This window comes from Arctopsyche grandis, chromosome 12 (assembly GCF_051622035.1).
Source record: "Arctopsyche grandis isolate Sample6627 chromosome 12, ASM5162203v2, whole genome shotgun sequence".
NCBI lineage: Eukaryota > Metazoa > Arthropoda > Insecta > Trichoptera > Hydropsychidae > Arctopsyche > Arctopsyche grandis.
Genome location: NC_135366.1, coordinates 13,661,330 through 13,680,017, shown reverse-complemented (window position 1 = coordinate 13,680,017; position 18,688 = coordinate 13,661,330). Strand labels below are relative to the sequence as shown.

At 33.3% G+C, this 18,688-nt stretch overlaps 3 protein-coding genes across 3 annotated transcripts in view; 2 read left to right on the top strand and 1 right to left on the bottom strand.

Annotated features, from left to right (window-relative positions):
- The first annotated feature begins 2,146 nt into the window (after positions 1-2,146).
- Positions 2,147-5,335, top strand: LOC143920064 (innexin inx2-like). Its single transcript, XM_077442754.1, has 5 exons — positions 2,147-2,213; positions 2,422-2,680; positions 2,763-2,954; positions 3,211-3,347; positions 3,423-5,335. The coding sequence occupies exons 2-5, from the start codon at positions 2,425-2,427 to the stop codon at positions 3,933-3,935; spliced, it is 1,098 nt and encodes a 365-aa protein (XP_077298880.1). The 5' UTR covers positions 2,147-2,213; positions 2,422-2,424; the 3' UTR covers positions 3,936-5,335.
- A 172-nt stretch (positions 5,336-5,507) lies between these two features.
- On the bottom strand, positions 5,508-7,073 carry l(1)10Bb (BUD31-like protein). Its single transcript, XM_077442169.1, has 2 exons — positions 6,865-7,073; positions 5,508-6,118 (listed from the first exon to the last, which is right to left on the bottom strand). Exons 1-2 carry the CDS (start codon positions 6,956-6,958, stop codon positions 5,778-5,780), a joined length of 435 nt encoding a protein of 144 aa, XP_077298295.1. The 5' UTR covers positions 6,959-7,073; the 3' UTR covers positions 5,508-5,777.
- Positions 7,074-11,257: 4,184 nt separating this feature from the next.
- The window catches only part of Myo10A (unconventional myosin 10A), an 82,385-nt gene continuing 74,954 nt past the window's right edge, over positions 11,258-18,688 (top strand). The window contains exon 1 of the mRNA XM_077443151.1: positions 11,258-11,530. The gene's annotated coding sequence lies outside the window, so the exon portion shown is untranslated. The remainder of the gene's footprint in view (positions 11,531-18,688) is intronic.

The following is an 18,688-nucleotide window of genomic DNA, read 5'->3' as shown; positions in this document are numbered from 1 at the left end:
GACGTTGTGTATGTGTATATATGTACATATATTTTTCGGGTCTACCTCACGGGACCGAAAGTGAAACGCCCGAAAACGCAAATATCGGAAGGCAAAGATTGAAAATCGAAAGATCTTAAGTCGGAAGATCAAAAAAAGGGTCTCTCCCCCCGTCGTACATCCTCACTTAATTTGCGCGAGCAGGATACAACAGGAACAAGAGGAACGGGCTTTTCCTCCCGTATTCTGCGCGCGCACATTAAACAAGGCTGTATGACAAAAAGAGAGATAATTTTACGGGCGTTTCACTTTCGGTCCCGTGAGGGAGACCGATTTTTTTCACATATTGGCTATTATTTTAAAAACCTTTTGAAATTTTTATTTATTTCACCATGTCAAATGTTTTAAATAAAATGTGCAAATAAATAAGTTAAAATTAAATTTCAGCTGAATTTTATATGCGTATATCGAGTGAAAATGTAATTGCAATTCAAAAATATGGAGAATGTTGAATTTGCAAAAAAAAATCCATGAGCACCACCCCTTTCCCCCCTAACCAGATAAAATACTGGTCGTAATTACGTAATGCTCGCTCTTGACGTTGGGCCAACTCCGTGACAAAAACTTCGGGGAAGATGCGCACCGCCTACACGTTTGGTTTTGTCGCAATTTGGCCAACATCAAGATAGGTACAGCGACTGTCGAATTATCAAGAAAATTATCTATTGTTTGAAAGCAACTTTACTGAAAAATAAAAACGAATCCTTTAAGCACAAAATACGCAGTGTGGATAGAGGAAATGCTGCAATAATTCACAGTGAGAAATGTAATTTATCTGAATAGGATAAGTACTATTACGTAGGGGCGGGTTGAGGATTCAAATAAAAGGCCAAAGTCGCTTTACAACATTTATTGGGTGATTCAGGAGATCCACGTGCAGTCAACGCCTTTTCCAATATAATTGCTGTACCAAGTATACCTCCTTTTACAGGGCAAGTCACCCACCACAACTTCCCCGATCCATTTATTTATCCATTGTTTAGGTACGTAGTTTTACAGTATCAGGGCGAAAACACATAGCGGTGCACGTGGCACGTGGTTTTTTTTTAGATACTTTCAAACATGCGAAAAAAATGGGCCGTGCCTTTCACATATTCATGGAACGCCAAGAATGCCCACCTTAAAATGACCCTCTGGGCTGTTTTCGGTAAAATTGTATCCTTGTATTTATCCTTGCTTGACAGTGATCGATTCAGCAGCATAGCTCGGTCGTTAAGCTTCTGCTTAGTGTCGAGAGGCGCTGGGGTTCGATCCCTGGACCCGGGCCTCGAATGAAAATGTATTTTTCAGAGTATGCTGTTGGTCAGACCTGGATTTGTGACTCCAGGTTGATCGTTTCCTATCAGAGTTTGCCAATTTTCTCTGATTTCATTGTTGAAACGGTTCCCGGAAAAAAAATGGCTAAAAATCCTACCTACTATGTATGTCACCACTATTTGAAGTATGATTGATGTACAATAAAATTTATGTACAATTCATAGATGTCTCGTTAATTTGCGAGTTTTTCAGTGTCTCGTAATTCAACGACTAATAAAAATGCTGCATTTGTATTTGTAATTGGCCAGGAAGGCGCATTGGGATTTACCTGTAAGGCCTTCCTGGTATATATGTAAAAATAAATAAATAAAGTTGTACCCCATATTTGAAGAAATGTAGGAGACCACCCACGGCGGGTAGCCATGCACACGATGTGCCGTTCATCGCTGTGTGCTTTCGCCCTCACGCTCTCAGGCACATAGTCTCGTCCGGATTCTGAGAATCCTACCAGCCACTTACTGTGTCCCGTTAGACCAATTCGGAGGTCTCCATTCTTAACCCCCGAATGCACTTCGACAGCGGATAATCCCCATAATGCTCCCACATTACAGTACTACGAGTTTTATACGTATATGTGGTAAAATTTCGATGGAATTCTTTATTTTAAACTATGTACATATTCAATCAATTTTTTTTTTCTCTTTCCCGTGCTCATAGAAATCGGACATCAAATAATGCAGCGGCCTATTTATATCTAGGACATCTCAAAAAAGATTTTTTTTTTCGAAATGCGCACTTTCGTTTATATTTGCATTGTAAGTGGGTGCACAATTATATGGCAGTTGAGCGCGTGTCGGTAGGGTGTGAGTTTGCAACGTTCTCTTAAATTTCGGTCAAGTTTTGTGCTTCAACCGTAAGTTTTAGCTTTTCATTTAGTCTATAATCTAAAACAATTGCGATTCATTAACTTCACTGCTATTTTCAATAAACTTTTTTCGCATAGTTGACTAGTGAACTTTGACATTGCCCATTAGAACCGTAACCTTATCTGAAAACTTTTTCGTTATCAATATATTATGTACTTGGAAAGTTTTGTATTGTACTGATCTTTTCTTTTTATTTCAGAAGATGGCAGACATACTTTCAGTCTATAAACCTATTAGCATGATAAATAAGTTTCGCAATATTACATTGGACAACAGTGTATTTCAACTTCATTCCAAAGTCACAGTCAGCATTCTTCTAGTGTCAGCTATACTTGTCTCTTCAAAACAATTTTTCGGAGAGCCCATTAAATGTATATCGGATAAAGAAAAGCTTACAGATGCTTTAAATGCTTACTGTTGGATACACGGAACTTATACACTACGAAATTCTGTAAATCGTCAGTTACCGATGTGCAATTCTAGTTATAATGTAATACCGTTTTATTTAATAGAATGATATATACTGTGTTGTATTTTCAGCTAAAATAGTCGGAAAGAATGCTGTTTCTATGGGTGTTGGCCCACACACAAAACATGACGAAGAAGTTTATTATATGTATTATCAGTGGGTTTGCATATTACTTCTCATACAAGCTATTATGTTTTATATTCCAAATTACATATGGAGAATATTGGAAGGTGGAAGATTGGCATCGTTGACTAACGAACTAGGTTATTAACAAATCTATTTGTCGATGTGTGATGGTTTAGTTATTTATTTGTTTCAACAGTTCCCTGGCATAATTTATAAAATTGTATATAATTTTCTATCAAAAACAGAGCAAAAATAATAAATTTGGGGGGGGGGGGGGTAAGCCCCAAAGTTAATTGAATACAGATGTTATAAAAATATTTAATTTATATTAATTATATTGGGATCTAGCAAAAAAGTGAAATATATTTATCATATGTTATTTTATGTTTTCAGATACTGCATTATTGGGCCCTGATACGTGGAATGATATCCGTAAACGCAATCTTGTGCAATATTTCATCGATATGAACGGTCACAATTTCTATGCTTTCCGATTTGCACTTTGTGAACTACTAAACTTCCTCAATGTCGTAAGTAAACATTAATTATGTAAGTTTTTTTGTACATACACTAGTATCTATTATAAGTTAACTAAAATATTTTAGGTATTCCAAATATTTGTATTGGATTCATTTCTCGGTGGCACTTTCAATGATTATGGACCAGCTGTAGCCTCATTCTTTTATCATCCAGACATCGCAGGAAGTGATGATCCAATGGCATTTGCTTTTCCCAAAGTAACAAAATGTTCGTTCAAGTCTTTCGGAAGTTCGGGAACTCTACAGAATCTTGATTTGCTTTGCATACTTCCGCTGAATATCATAAATGAAAAAATATTTGCCTTGTTGTGGTTCTGGTTTATTATATTGGCAATTTTGTCAGCCATAGCTGTCCTGTATAGGATTATTGCATTTAGTTGTCCTTGTGCAAGATCATATTCAATTCTTGGTCAAACTCGTTTGTTGTCTAGATTTCAAATATTGAATCTTGTTGCGAAATTTAACGTTGGAGACTGGTTTTTATTAAATCAACTTGCAAAAAATCTCAATCCAATGGTTTTTAAAGATTTAATCATAGAACTCGAAAGAGAATTTAATAAAAAAACTGCTTTGGTTTAATCGAAGTACGTACATAAATATTACCATTGATAACTATTGTTCCTATTATGTATACGCAACGTTTGATATAAGTCTAATATTAAATATAAGCAACAAAATTGAATTAGACCACAACAAATTGACTTTCATTTAGACTTTTTTCAGGCTATCAATGACTTGAAAAATAATATCATCAAAGTCAATAACCGTTAACCGTTATGTACAAAGTTTTTATCTCATGATGGCATATCCCCATAATTTTTACAAGTAAAAAAGGCGCTTTTTTCCCCTTATAATTATTAGATTACACAGAATTGCAGTTCCAATGTTCACATTTCTTTCCCATATTTTTCAAATCTGCAAACTGCGCTTTCGTAAGATAAAAACACAACTCATCTAATATAATATTTACCTACATGTGATAAATTCGAAAATATGTTAGAAATTACTATGCAAACTGAAAGTAGTCTGGGTATTCAGAATTGCTTTCTGTATATTCAGTTTTAACATTTAATTGTTATTTATCCCTACTCTGAAATAAATAAATATGTATGTAGATACATTTTTGCTTATAAAGAGACGTTCTACTTTATTATTATAGTCATATAATGTTTGTGTGATTCCAATTATCAAATGAAGCTATTTCAATGATAAAATTTGGGTTATGCTTTTGTTTATCGATCTCATTTTTTCCCCTTAATCTTGTCGGAGTACAAGATACATTATTTTTTAGTTTTACTTTAATAGGTAATTATGTATACCTTCTAAAACCTTAAGTATTTAAATACTGTAGTTTATCGACTGCAAAAAGTTTAGATTTAAGGTATAATAATGATATAATTCTTTGATAATTATAAGTGTACTGTTTGTCTCACAATAAACATATGTACGTATATATGTATGTATTTATATTTGTTTTTGGTTTTATATAACTTGTTTTTTTCAGCACCTTGACAGCTCAGGCAGTCAGAGGACAATCCGCCGTTCCAAGTTCAGCATTCGGACTGTCAGATCGCCGGTCGGTAGTCGGACCACTGCGATCTGACTGTTTGCTGTGTGCGTTATTGCTAATAAGACCATACCTGACTAAGAATGCTGAACCCCGAACTAGGAACGATGGACTGTCCTCTCTGCATGGGTTCTGAAAGTCAATTTTTGGAACAGGTGTTTCTTTTGTTAATAGATTTAAAAAAAATTATCCATGTAGTACTTTTACGAAGAAATTTAATTGTTTAATTCATAATTAGTTATTACTTGATTCAATTGGAATTTATTTTCTCACTAATTAATATAAGAATGCATTTGCGTATTACAAATTTACCACTTAATTTACTTTGATTGAATCATATGGAAAGAAATTGACATTTGTTAAAAATACATACATGTATATGTAAATTTAAACATCCATAAAATAGTTTGGTAAGAAAAAAAAAACATTATGTTAGATATCTAACTGTTTTGAGAACAGAACTCATATTTTTATATTATAATAAATATTATAAAGCAACTAATCTTTTCATTATTATTTATTTTTTATCAAATTTGTGATTGTCGGTTGATTATAAATATTTAAGAAATTAATTAATATACACAAATTCAAATTTACGATTTATTAGTTCTTAATCAATTAAAAGTACAAAATTTCGTAATTTCACATTAAAGTAAAGATATTTGAGTAGTACAGTGTGATCTTTAAATAATAAAATTACAAATATATGATACATACATAAACATTCTTGTAGACTATTGGGAGTTTTAAATTAGGCTTAAGAGAAATTATCAAATGACATTTATTAAATAGCTCGTTTTTCAGTAAATAAAGCGATTCTTAAATTATTTAATTGTTCAGTTATCTAGAAAATCTTATCCGGAACATCCACGACACCCACAATGCACGCATTCCACGATTCTTCCTTCTTCCAATTTGCTTTTGGGTACTCGACATATGCAATTAGTACCAAAGTTTGTGTCTCTAGTCTGTATACATCTTAAACAGCACAAGTTTTCATATCCTGATTTTTTCCACTTGGCTATAAGGTTTCCGTCTGCTATCTTTTCTTTTAAACAATAATCATATAAATCTCGGCTAATTGCTTTGCGTCGATAAAATAAGTCGTAAATGTATCTCGACTTCTGGAAGTGGATTTTAAAAATTGGCCAGAGTGATTCCTGTTTTCGCTTGCCTTCGTGAGGTTCTGTTTCAGCTGAAATTTAAAATACAACATTAAAACTAGTACATAATACTGTTATTAAATAACAAATTGTCAATTATAGTTGGATCAAAAGGAATAATCTAAGTCACTAAGTCACTCAAGGGTTATATTCAATACAACGTTTATGTCAAAGTAGAACTTATGAAAATGTTTTTGAGATGAAATAAATTAACAGTTTTCCACAAAAGAATAATTTTAGAAGTGCCTGGTAGAAGATAAGTAAGTTTTCATAACAAGCGATATACACTAAATTAATCATTAGATATCAAATTTTTTTTAATAAAAATTAAAAAATAAACGAACTTTCCGTTACACCTGCGCATACACAAATCGCGATTTTTTATTAAATTTACATTGTGATGTAAGATTGTAAAGCAATTCCATTTTTATAGACTGTTAGGAACAAAAGTCGTTTTATTTAAATATTAGATGTATAAAAATCCCACATATATAATAGGAAAATATAGAAGACACTATTGAAAATCATTTTTGGGAAGTTAAAAGTGCATATCCAATAATTAAAGTATATATAACAAATTAATAATAAAGTGCGCATCCCAAATTCTTAACCTTCAACTTGGCATACATTGCATCTACAAAATTTAAAGGTTAAATCCGCATTACCGGTGAAAAAACGTATAAAACAGTAAAAACGGCGATACCCTTTAAATCTAAACAACGGTTTAAACAAAAAATAGTCTATTTTATTTAAATCTTAATAACAAATCGACACAAACCTTCTCTCATTTTTTGTTCTAATTCCTCCAAGGTGGGTTCGATGAGTTCCCATCCTTCCGGTGGGGATTTTCGGCTTCTACGAACTTTTGGCATTGTTTATTGAAATATAAATGAAGATGCGAAACTTCGATGACAATCGCAGTGACAGTTATGACAGTCCGGTTGTAGGTTATGTTGACGACGCTGTCGATTAAATACGCTGGTTTACACACCAACCATTCACAACCATGACAATAATTTTATATCTACAGTACACTCTTAATTATCCTGGCTAATGCTAGGGAGGGAGGGCACGGATAATTAAAAAACACGGATAATCCGAATCATCAAATTTTGACTTGGTTTTGAATATAATATCATATTAACAAATAAAATTTTTGTTTCATAATTTTAATACTCATTATTTAATAAGAAAAACGCGTATAGTTAAGCAGATGTGTGGCCGTTAGTACCTATAGTTAGTACTACTGTTGCCAAAATATAAAAAAAATCTAGTCAACCAGCCAGACGAAGCATTGAAGTTGTCTACCAATTCATAAACATTTGACCGCTAATTGGTATTCCTTCTGCTCATTTTTGATTTAACTACATATGTAGAATACATATACATGACAATATTAATGTCCCCTCTTGATAGCTGCGCTAGCTCTGTGACTAAAACTTTGTATACAAAAAATTCGCATGTGTGCAAGTTTTTAACAACCTTTTGTCGCGACTCGGCTAATGTCAAGAGGGGACATAACATTTTTCTGAATAGATATCCATGCACAGCCTTTTTCAAACTACATATAATGCGGTTTGTTAGTAGTATGCGTGCGTGCCATTGCAGTACTGAGCGTAGGCACACACGCACGTATACATTCAAGAAACCGCATCAAAATTTCGAAAATACTGTTATTATATTCACTATGAACAAATTTACGTTCCGTCATATTTTCAAAAGATATTTCCACGAAAAAATGTGTTTAATTGCATAAAACTTTATCAAAGTTATATTTCATCTAAACACATGTAGATGTTTTAAATGCGGTTATGAAAATGAATGAACTAGGATTTGATGCAGCTTATACGATAAAAAAATTATGGAAGCCTGCATACTAGTTGTAGTTTCCTTATTATTATGCACTTATTTTTTAATTGTTGTATCTGACACTTTAGTTTGGCATATTTTTACGATTTTGGAATTGTTATGCCGTTTTTCTATACTTTACGACGATTTTCAAAATCAAACCCTATTTTTTTATTATTCAATGAACGTCTCCACAAAATGATTGCATACAAACTAATTTTAAATGTACAAAATAATTGTATTGATTTATGTAAGTTATGCATGTTTAAAACTATGAACTTGCGTTTTTTACTGGTGTCAAATAGCTTGTGCTTCTATTTAAAATATAATGTGTACATATAAAATTTCGGTATGCGAATGAGCATGTTTGTATTATATCTAGAGGTAGGATAGTCACAGTGCTATCCATTGTTCGGCAAACCTTTAACAATGCATTTACAACCTTTGAACAATACACGGCCCCCTCAGGCTCCGGTGACTAATTATATCTATATGAATCTGAAATTATGTCATCTTTGTTCTGCGTTTTCTGGAACTTTGTCATTGACCTTAATATAGGAACTAGTGTTTTAGGAAAATGGATCGGAAATCGATGATTTACTAAACCATTTTCTATTAAATTTTGACGCTCACCTTTGCATATAACAACTAAATTATTGATAATATTTCGGTGACACTTTGTAAAAGTGCAAATGATTATATATGTATGTACATATCGTCGGTTTAGTGGCAGAAAGCTTAAAGTCAAAACTCCTTGTTCTGACAAAATCGAATCAAGAAGTTTGAAACTCTCTATTTTGTGATACAAATCTTTATTTATTAAACATACCACTATATGAAATGTGTTAATCACTTAAGTATTCGATTAAAGTATTAACAAGTATTTTTGAAATAAGTGTTTTTCCAGTAATAGGCCAAGACATAACTAACTTAATTCGCATTGAAATCGTTAAATTACTTGTTTCACCTTTTTTTTTGAATCAGCTTGTTTTTTAAAACGACAGAGCGTGTTGAAATCTACTGAGTTGCATTATTAGGTTGAAACAGCCAATTTTTGACTTAAAGCTTACTGCCACTTAACCGACGATATATATTTACATATGTAGGTATTAGGTAAGTATGTATGCTTAGACAATAAGCCTCAAACTGATTTGCTCACATATCACCTTTTAAAAATTTCGCGAACTTTTATACATATAAAAGTAAATAAATAATATGCTATATGTATGTACATAGTTTATATCAATATATGTAGTATTGTATTGAAATTTTACAATAAATATCTACACAATTCATCTTTTGGCAATACGTAAAAACTTTTGTGATTAAAATAATTATAATCAAAAGTTATGATACCTATCAATGGACATTTTCGAATTTATTTTATTTCACAAAATCCAAACAAAAGAATGAGTTGTTGTTATTTATTTTTAAATAAACGAAAATAGAACCAATAATAAACAATTATTAATATTCAATTATTTAAATTTTGTCAAAAAAGTGTATTTTCTTCTCAAGTCTGAAAGATTTTCATCGATATGAGCCAGTGCCTTAAAAATACAAAAGAGGCAGCTGCTTCTTCGCTACCGCTATTCAGGTAAATTCTGTCAGTGGCACACGGTGTTTACTATCTTGCATTTTTGCACGAGACACATACATATATATTTTGAAATTCTGTATAATAGATATTTTTTTACATTAACATACATTGAATTTTATTTATTACAAAATCAATGAAAGCTTCGCTTGTTTTTTGTGTTTTAATGCTCGCTCTTCACGTTGGGCCAATTACGCGATAAAAACTTCTTGCACAAAAAGATACGTGTGTGGGACCGTCTACACGTTTGAACTAGCGTATCCAGAATATGGTTAAAGGGGGGGGGGGGGGATATTAATTATAAATAAATAATACATAAAAATATCTTCTTAAAAACCATAAATTGTAAGGACTTATTATTCGTACTGATTATAATAGCGCGAAAGGTCACTTTAATCTTGAATTAAACTTAGTTCATCTACCTGAAGGGTTCGTAACAAAAACAATCGTGCAATTATGTAAAATTAAAGTAGAAAAAACTAAAATATATTTATACAAATCAAAATCTGTTGTGAATTATTTATTTAAATGTGAAAAATTAGTATAGCTATAGCACCCATGGCACTCCCCTTATGTACATTTGTGATCCGCTTATGTACATTTGTGATGTCGTTTTTCTTTGTCGTGACTTGGTTTATGTGAAAAGAAGGCTCCAGTAATGCAGAGACAGTGCATATAACTTTAGCATGGGTGCACCTCACGGGATCGAATTAGAAATGCACAAAAAACCAAATATCGGAAGGCAAAGATCGAAAATCGAAAGATCGTAAGTTGAAATATCACAAAAAAGGGTGCATGGTAAACGGTACATACTCACTTAATTTGCGCGAGCAGGATACAACAGGAACAAGAGGAACAGGCTTTTCCTCCCGTATTCTGCGCGCGCACATTAATACGGGAGCAAAAGCCTGTTCCTCTTGTTCCTGTTGTATCCTGCTCGCGCAAATTAAGTGAGTATGTACCGTTTACCATGCACCCTTTTTTTTTGATCTTTCAACTTAAAATTTTTCGATTTTCGATCTTTGCCTTCCGATATTTGGTTTTTCGTGCATTTCTAATTCGATCCCGTGGGGTAGACCCCTTTAGTATGTATACAAGTTTAGAGTTAAATAATTAAGAATGTATTTGATTGAAAATAGAAAGTTGTATTAAATGAGCAAAATAGCTAAAATTATATAAATAAATAACAAAGATCATTTTAACTTTTGAATACTTCTATTATTATACATAATTTGAAATCAGGCGGATATTCTTCAGTGGATCTTTTGTCGTTGGATCTTATATCTGCGTATCTTATGTCGTGGAACCACTTTAAGCTGATTCATAGCTACAGTACAATTTCTAAAGTATGATGGCTCCTTTTCTGCGGCAGTTTTCCTTAAACTTGCAATCCGCCGGAAGGCTGACAATTTTCGGCTCTTCGTGACAGTTCTTCCGCAGTTGACGTAAACGTGTTAAAAGATTGCGCGAAGGAATATACATATACATATGCATGTATACCATTACCTACCTGTCGGCCGTGATTATGGTAATGTGCGTTCGTTCACGAGCGCACTGTATAACGGGCTCGCCGCCAAGTGAACGCTCGTCTCGCGTCAACCGCAGCCTATCCACACAGTGTCGTCTCTTTCGCACACTCCAAAACCGAAACGTTTGAGGGCGAGATGGCTACACGAACGCGGCTGCCATCGTGAGGTAAATACTTTGGAATTTCAAAGGTGTTCGCGGATACGCGGCGCGACGGCGATCGAGTGCGCTCGCGCCACACGAGTCGCGACACACCGCAAAGGGGGTCGAAACAGCCCCAGTGGCTCAAACGTTTCATCGGAGTGTTGATGTCGAGTGTTAAGTGTTCGGCGTGCAAGTGATAAGAAGTACGTTGTCGGTTTAACGGTGGTCGGTGATCGGTGTTCGGTGTTTGGATAGGTAGCTGTCGAGTGCAGGCCGCCTCTTCGGCAACCATCTCGCCATTCGGCACTCACTCCAGATTATTCAACAGGTAAAAATACCGCTGGTCGAGTCGAAATTCGTGGAGACATCGACGATGGGTTTTACGCGAAACCCGCTCGACGTCCACGTGTACATATCTAAAGCGGCCCGTTCACATTGTCGAACGTATTATTATATTATTGTATTATTTACGTATACATAGGTGTATAGAGATACTAATAAAAATAATATTTAGTGTGTGTGTGCGCGAGTGGGATGTGTCAGTAGGAATTTGTCGGCAGTGTCGTAATGCTACACTCGCAACTGTCACGGTTTGCATTTTTCTTTGCAACAATACTTGGTTGCTCTCGACGACGACGACGATGACGACGACGACGAATTGTCATTGCGACAGCTATTGTCTGTTTTGAATTGGCGCAATTGTATTTGTTGCCGTGAAGATTGTCAATTTTAATACGCGTTTAATGTGCGCGTGATTGCATGTTTAATTTCCACTTGGGTTCGTAAATGCGTCGATTAATAATTTGTTAATACATATTCATATACGCTGAATTTGGCAATATTTTATGAAAGTTTTGATGAAATCAACCCGCCGGAAGGGATGATTATTTCACAGAATATGTAAGCTTGGTTCAGTGTTCAGTCTTTGATATTATCTGAATAATCCATGTAAATATTATAAAAAAAAAAACGTAGTCTGAATTTGGTGTAATCGATAGCCTTGGTAGAAGGGTCTTGGAACGGGGGTAAATTACTTACGAGTGTGTTAAAAAGAAAATCTTGTTGGCAATGAAGGCTCAAATTTGTCAAATCTAATGTTATATTATAGATACCTTTCATATTTGGAATTTGGTCAGAGACCACCGAGTTAGTGATAGCTGGTTTAATGTTTTACTATGTATGTATTCATATATGAAGAGCTGAGAGAATAGTGTTGGTGGACAATTTTTTGGTAGACTCACCTTCTTGTTTATTTTAGGTAAATTTGACAATCGTTTTTATGTATATAAAGTATATATACATATATATTTAACATCAAATTTGGTTCAGTCTTTTACGCATACGTTGGGATAGTTACTAAAAAATTACGATTTTAATGTGAATTACATACATGCATACGTACATACATATGTACATATATTCGTGTATTGGTTGTTTTAGATTTAGTTTCGAAAGTAAATGATTTGAAACATTTAACCGGTTTTTATAGTTAAATCATGCCAATAGTGTTGATGCTTAAAATTTAAAAGTTTAACAGGAATTGATGAAAATGTTTTATTTTAATTAATAGAATTGTGTTTAAAATAATGCACGAAATTTTTATTAGCAGTTTGAGACGTTTCGTGTTAATGTGAAGAGCTAAAGCCGTTAGTTTTGTAACGAATATATATGTATATAACATTTCATATTAAAGGTACTTTTAAACATTCTCGTTCAGAAATATGTTCATAGATAGATATTCTTATATTTATTCTATTCTATTATAATATCGTGTCGGCTTCTCGTTCGCAATGAAAGTAATACGCCTTGGGCGTATCATGTGTCGAAAGAGTCTGAATATTCGTACGAGACAAAATTGTGGGAAAGGTAGGCAGAAGTAGGTGGTGGTAAGAATGAAGACAAGAAGACCGGTTGTGCAGATTTCATGAGGCATAAATTAACACGCACAAAATAGGCACCACAGCACCCACTAACCACACTATAAATATTATATTTTTACCTTTTTTACATGCCGGAAAAACACTTTGCCATCGACTACTTAGTAAGTTGAAATGGACTTTATTGCTAACGCAAGTACATAGAGGCATGTTAGGTCTCGCAAGTAGACCCTTTACGTATTCATATAGGTATATACACACATACGGATATGTGTATAAATTTGTAAATCCAACAGACATTAATATCATAATTTACAAATTGGTTTTAAATGAATGGAGCTCTTGTGGACGTGTGTAATCTGAGGTTTGAATGTATGTAATTTTATATTGCGACTACACTTGAGTTTAGAGTATTATATGATTAGGAAATATAATAAGTTATAAATTAGGACAAAACATTGCTCTGGGATTTAAATAAGTACTATGTTTTTTAATAAGAAATAAAATTTAAGTAGTTAATTTATGCTATTATTTATTTTTGTAATGAATTCTGTTAGTTTTCAATGTGAATCTGTTTAATTAAAGCATCACGGATTTATTTATTGCATATATATTTAAGTTTCCTTGAATTTTCATATAAATTTTACGCTAAGCCAATTCGGGTCATCTTCAAAAAAAAAAATGTTTTCAAACTCAGATCTTCTATATATGTATGTACATATTAGGGTTTCTGACCCGGGTCGACCCGGGACAGACATTCCCGGGAATTTACGAAATTTTTGTTGTCCCGTGTCCCGGGAATTTTATCTCGAATCCCGGGAATTTGATTTAGAAAAATCTTGGGAATATACAACATTTTTTGAAATCTATCCCGGGAACGATCCCGGGCTCCGTCCCGTGTCCCGGAAATTGAAAAAGTCCGGGAATACAGAAACCCTAGTACATATGTACGTACGTACATATATACTTTGATTTTAAACAGATTGTTATTGTTAAACCGCAAGATTGATAATGCAAAACCGCAAAAGTAAATCAATTTAAAATGAGGATTGCACGAAATTTTCATTCGAATAGAAAATTATTTTTTTCTGAAGTAGCAAAACGGTCTATTTAAAATACATTCACTAATTTTCGTTGGCAAAACCTATTCGAAACTGTGTCGTCGCGATAAATATGCGTATGCATGGATCATTTTATTCAATGCATTCGTATGACATAATATCCAGATAGAATGGTGATCGCGGAAGATATCGGTATGTAACAAAACTCATTATATTAGTGGAAAAATCGTGACTTGATTTCCCTCTCTAAATTGCCTATTGACGTAACGACACGACTGGCTTTAAATATACCAAAAATTCGCACGTAAATTTGTCGATTTTCCGATGAAATTCAATTCTTTGGTCAATTTTGTTCAAAGGAAATCGGTTAGAATGAAGCCATCGTGCCATTTACTTTCTATAGAAATGCGCGAAAACCATTACAAATTTTTAATTTTGTAATTGTTTCCGTAATTCCAAATGATACGATCGAGATGATTCTATTGCACTTATTTTCTGCACACGTCTGTCTATATCTCCAAAAGAAATGTTTGCGTTTCATATATGTACATATGTACAAAATTGTCTACATATGAGGGTGTGGCAGTATGTTGATTTCGTGATTGTTAACACGGTGGTTGATGCTGTCTGCGTGGGGCTGCTGAATCAAGGCAGTATTCTGGGACGACTTGCAAGACTGGTCTGTCCGTTATTATGCAACTGGCCCGTGTGCAGTTACTCTCGAGGAATGCACCCACACTCTTCTCATTTCGATATATTTTAAGTAATACATATTCCGAAGCTTAATATTGTATGTTTGAACATTTTTGTAAATTCGAAAACGTGCATTGGAAGCGATTTTAAGTAAATTTGAGACGTCTTTGATTGATATTGATAATTAATTGATATGTATGTTTACATCTCGTTCGTAGCATATGTATGGGTATTGATGGCATTGAATTTGGCGAGATTTACAATGAGCGTGACGGCACGAAAGTTTGCCAATCGCTTGCGAGTATCTGGTCTTGACTACCAAAAACAAACAACGAAAATCTGCGGGTTCAATGCTGTGACACTTTCGATTTTAAAATCATATCTGCACGCCATCCACGTATAATAAAATTGGTTCAGCTCTATTCATGGGATATTTATATGGACATGGAAAGCTACATACATACATATCTTCTATATGTAGTGGAATTTTAGTTTAATTTTGCATTAGTCAAAAGTGTTTCTGTTTTCCCATTTTCACTGAAGTACGCATTTTGTATGATTGTTTTCAATAGTGTATAATTTTATTTACTGAAAAATATGCTGTTTTTATTACAAATCGGTTGAAATTTTCGCAAGAATGCAAACGGAAGTGTATGGTCAGGTACGAGATCTTCATCTTTCCGTGAAATGGATTCTATCGGTACACTTTCACAGAAGCGAAATTAGTTTGTTTTGCGTATTTAAAAAATATTTGGTAAGTGTTACGTAAATATTTTGATAAATGTTTTATATTATCATATTTTTTGTTTTGTTTTTTTGGGCGAATTACTTACCTATATTTTTATTATTAACAATGACGCAATGCGGAATATAAATACTTGATCAAATATCGAACAAGTACATATGTACATACATACGTAAAATCTCGTTTTATTATGATTTTTGAATTCATTCTTAATTTATGCAATCAGTGGCTTTCAACTATTTTATTTGTACAGTAATGTCAATATTATTTATTGAATATATTCTTCCCGTTTATAAGATTCATTAACATGTAATCGAAACGCAGTTAGATGTGTCTATTTAATTAATTTTATGCATCACGAGAAATGCACAATGACTGCTGCGATACATCATTATAGCTCTTCTGGGTGCATAATAACAACTAGCGCCAGATTACATCATTTGATTAAACACACCGTTGAAGATTTATTGGTTGCAATTGATTCAAATGTATTTATTAATAAGGAAAAATCGCCATGGTATATTATGATTTTTTTGATATTTTCTTGATATATAATCTTGGAGGAATGTATAATATGTGCGTAAAAATAACGCGTCATAAATAAAACCGGATCGGGTTTGTTTATGTCGCTTCCAGTTCTAACAACCGATTGATGTGAGATTAAATATGGAGAAAGTCGTGTGGCGACCACACCTGATTTTTTTTAATGATATCTTATAAAAAATATGATTTTAACGACTTTCGTACATACTTTGTGCGGCATTGATATGTCGATTATATTATATTCAAGTCGTCTTGTCTTATTCATCGCGGTTTCATCACTTCCACTGTGATGATGCTACGAAATTGTCCTTGAAAGGTGATGTTGATCGATCGCTTCTTTATATTTTGAGAACTAGCTGTATCTGTTGGTTAAAAGTAAAAAATTTGATTAGTAGTCTTGTGAATTGTGTGAATACTTGACGCCTACTGTGAAAATTATTATTTGCATTATTACGGCGACGTAATAGGCGTGTCATTACGCGACGTATATACATATATGCAAATGCACATTCATTTTTTTAAGAATAAATATTTACGATATGCAGTGTATAATTGGCATATTTAATTTGGTCGGAAACGATTGGTATGTGACGCAAAAGAAAGGTCAAATCTCACGTTTGATTTATGAAGTAAAATCTTTCGAATATAACAATGTAAGCGTACATAATTCACCTGACGCATATTTTGCCGATTGATTGCATTTTAATTGCACTTTTTTTGTGTACATGTGTATGTATGTATGTTGCCGTCCGGTCTGCTGTTTTAGTAGCGTTCGCACACGTGGTGGTACCCATCGGTCGAGAAGAAAGCGATTTTGGTACCCGGCAAAGAATAAAAGAGAAAGCTTCTCTCTCTCTCTTGTTGTAGGCGAATCGTTGGAGTATCTCTCCCAAACTGACAATTAAATTTTGTTTCGAGCGACGTTTGAGAAACTTTCATTTCGCCAAATAAACGCACGTGCCTCCTGAATACCGTTGATCATCGATATTAGTTTTTTTGCTGTTGGATCGCACGCATAACAGATATGTATGTACAAACATATATGTATATACATATACAATTAAATACGGTCGTGCAAGATTTGGTGCTTTGAACGAAATCACTGCAGCCAAAGATGAGCTCTTCAGATAAACTGTGGGTTAAATTTTTGTTTTTCGATAAATCGTGGTTTCAAAACAACAGCGCATGACAGTTATACGTTTAAACAAGAATAGAACATTAGGCTTGGTCGCTGTTCAAAATATATTTATTTGTGTAAATATTGCATATTTTTCACAAAATTTTCCTTTATTATAATCGATATTTATTTTTATGTCATCATTTTCGTTGGTTTGCTTAAATAATACATATAAATAGTCCATTGTTATATTATATCAACATATACATATGTATGCATGTACATATTTTTGCTGAGTGAAACATCAGCAATATTGAGCATTTGTTTATTTTGCTCGATGAATTAGGATGAAGAACATAGTGGAACCTATGAACGTGGTTAATATACATATGTATAATGGATAATTAAAAAAAAAATGAAATAAATATGTATACAGAAACTTTTCTGGTGTCAATTTTGTGAAAAAATATTGAAATACTGTATTTTTCTATTTTTTAAATAAATAAATAATTCTGTAAACATTAAATATGTATAAAAACTTAATCTTTTCCACTTTTAACCTTGATTAAAAAATTTATTGCTATAAATGTTGCGATTGTCATAATATTACTTATGTGGGTTGTTTCATTTTTGGAAAAATATACCCATATCTTATAAATATGATAATTAGTCGCTGTGAAATCAGTCAGTTTTCCATTAATTGTCGTTCTGAATTCAAATGAAAAGCATATGGCATTCGAGATATTGATTAATATATGATGTTTTGAATCCATTACTCTATAAAATATGTTACTAAATGATTTTCTATTACAATTACACATCATTTAAATCTGGGATGTCACACCACAAGACGTAGGACAGTGAAGAAATGCACTGTAATATCTAGATTTTATTTCTCTTTTTACATAAAACCGCTTTTGTCGATTATATGAGCCGCTATATTTGAAAGTGGCAGAAGTCCAATTTTCAATTCCAAAAACACTACTATTTCTGTTTGACGCGTTTCACAAATTGCTATCAGTTCTTTTAATTCGATATGCCCAGAATCTTGGAAAAGCAGGATAAACGTATTACAGGCTACCAGTATTTTAAAATATCGTTAAACGCAAAATATAATATTATATTTAATGCTTTGCGATGTATTTCTCGAAATGAAGAAAAGTAGACTCATAGGTTATTTTTATCAATTTACAGAAAACCCGATACCGATTTTTTATTGTTTCATCAACGCATTCAAATTAAAATTCGCTGATGACAAGATCACATTATATGTAAATTCTTCCTCGTCCAGCCTTGGCCTTTGCGACTGTCGGTAGCTTTACGATCTTCGGTGTTTGGGAATGCCTGCTCTACAGTTCAGATCACGTAACAACGGCTTGTAACGACTGCAGTGTCGCTTTGATGCAATTTGCATGCGACTGGCTCTGATTCCGGCAATTATATCGGCTAC

What these genes read in the sequence shown, in the direction of transcription:
- LOC143920064 (XM_077442754.1), top strand. Translation starts at nt 2,425, where the DNA reads ATGGCAGACATACTTTCAGTCTATAAACCTATTAGCATGATAAATAAG. An exon ending in ACTACGAAATTCTGTAAATC is followed by an intron (nt 2,681 to 2,762) that starts GTCAGTTACCGA and finishes TTGTATTTTCAG; the next exon opens with CTAAAATAGTCGGAAAGAAT. An exon ending in TACTAAACTTCCTCAATGTC is followed by an intron (nt 3,348 to 3,422) that starts GTAAGTAAACAT and finishes AAAATATTTTAG; the next exon opens with GTATTCCAAATATTTGTATT.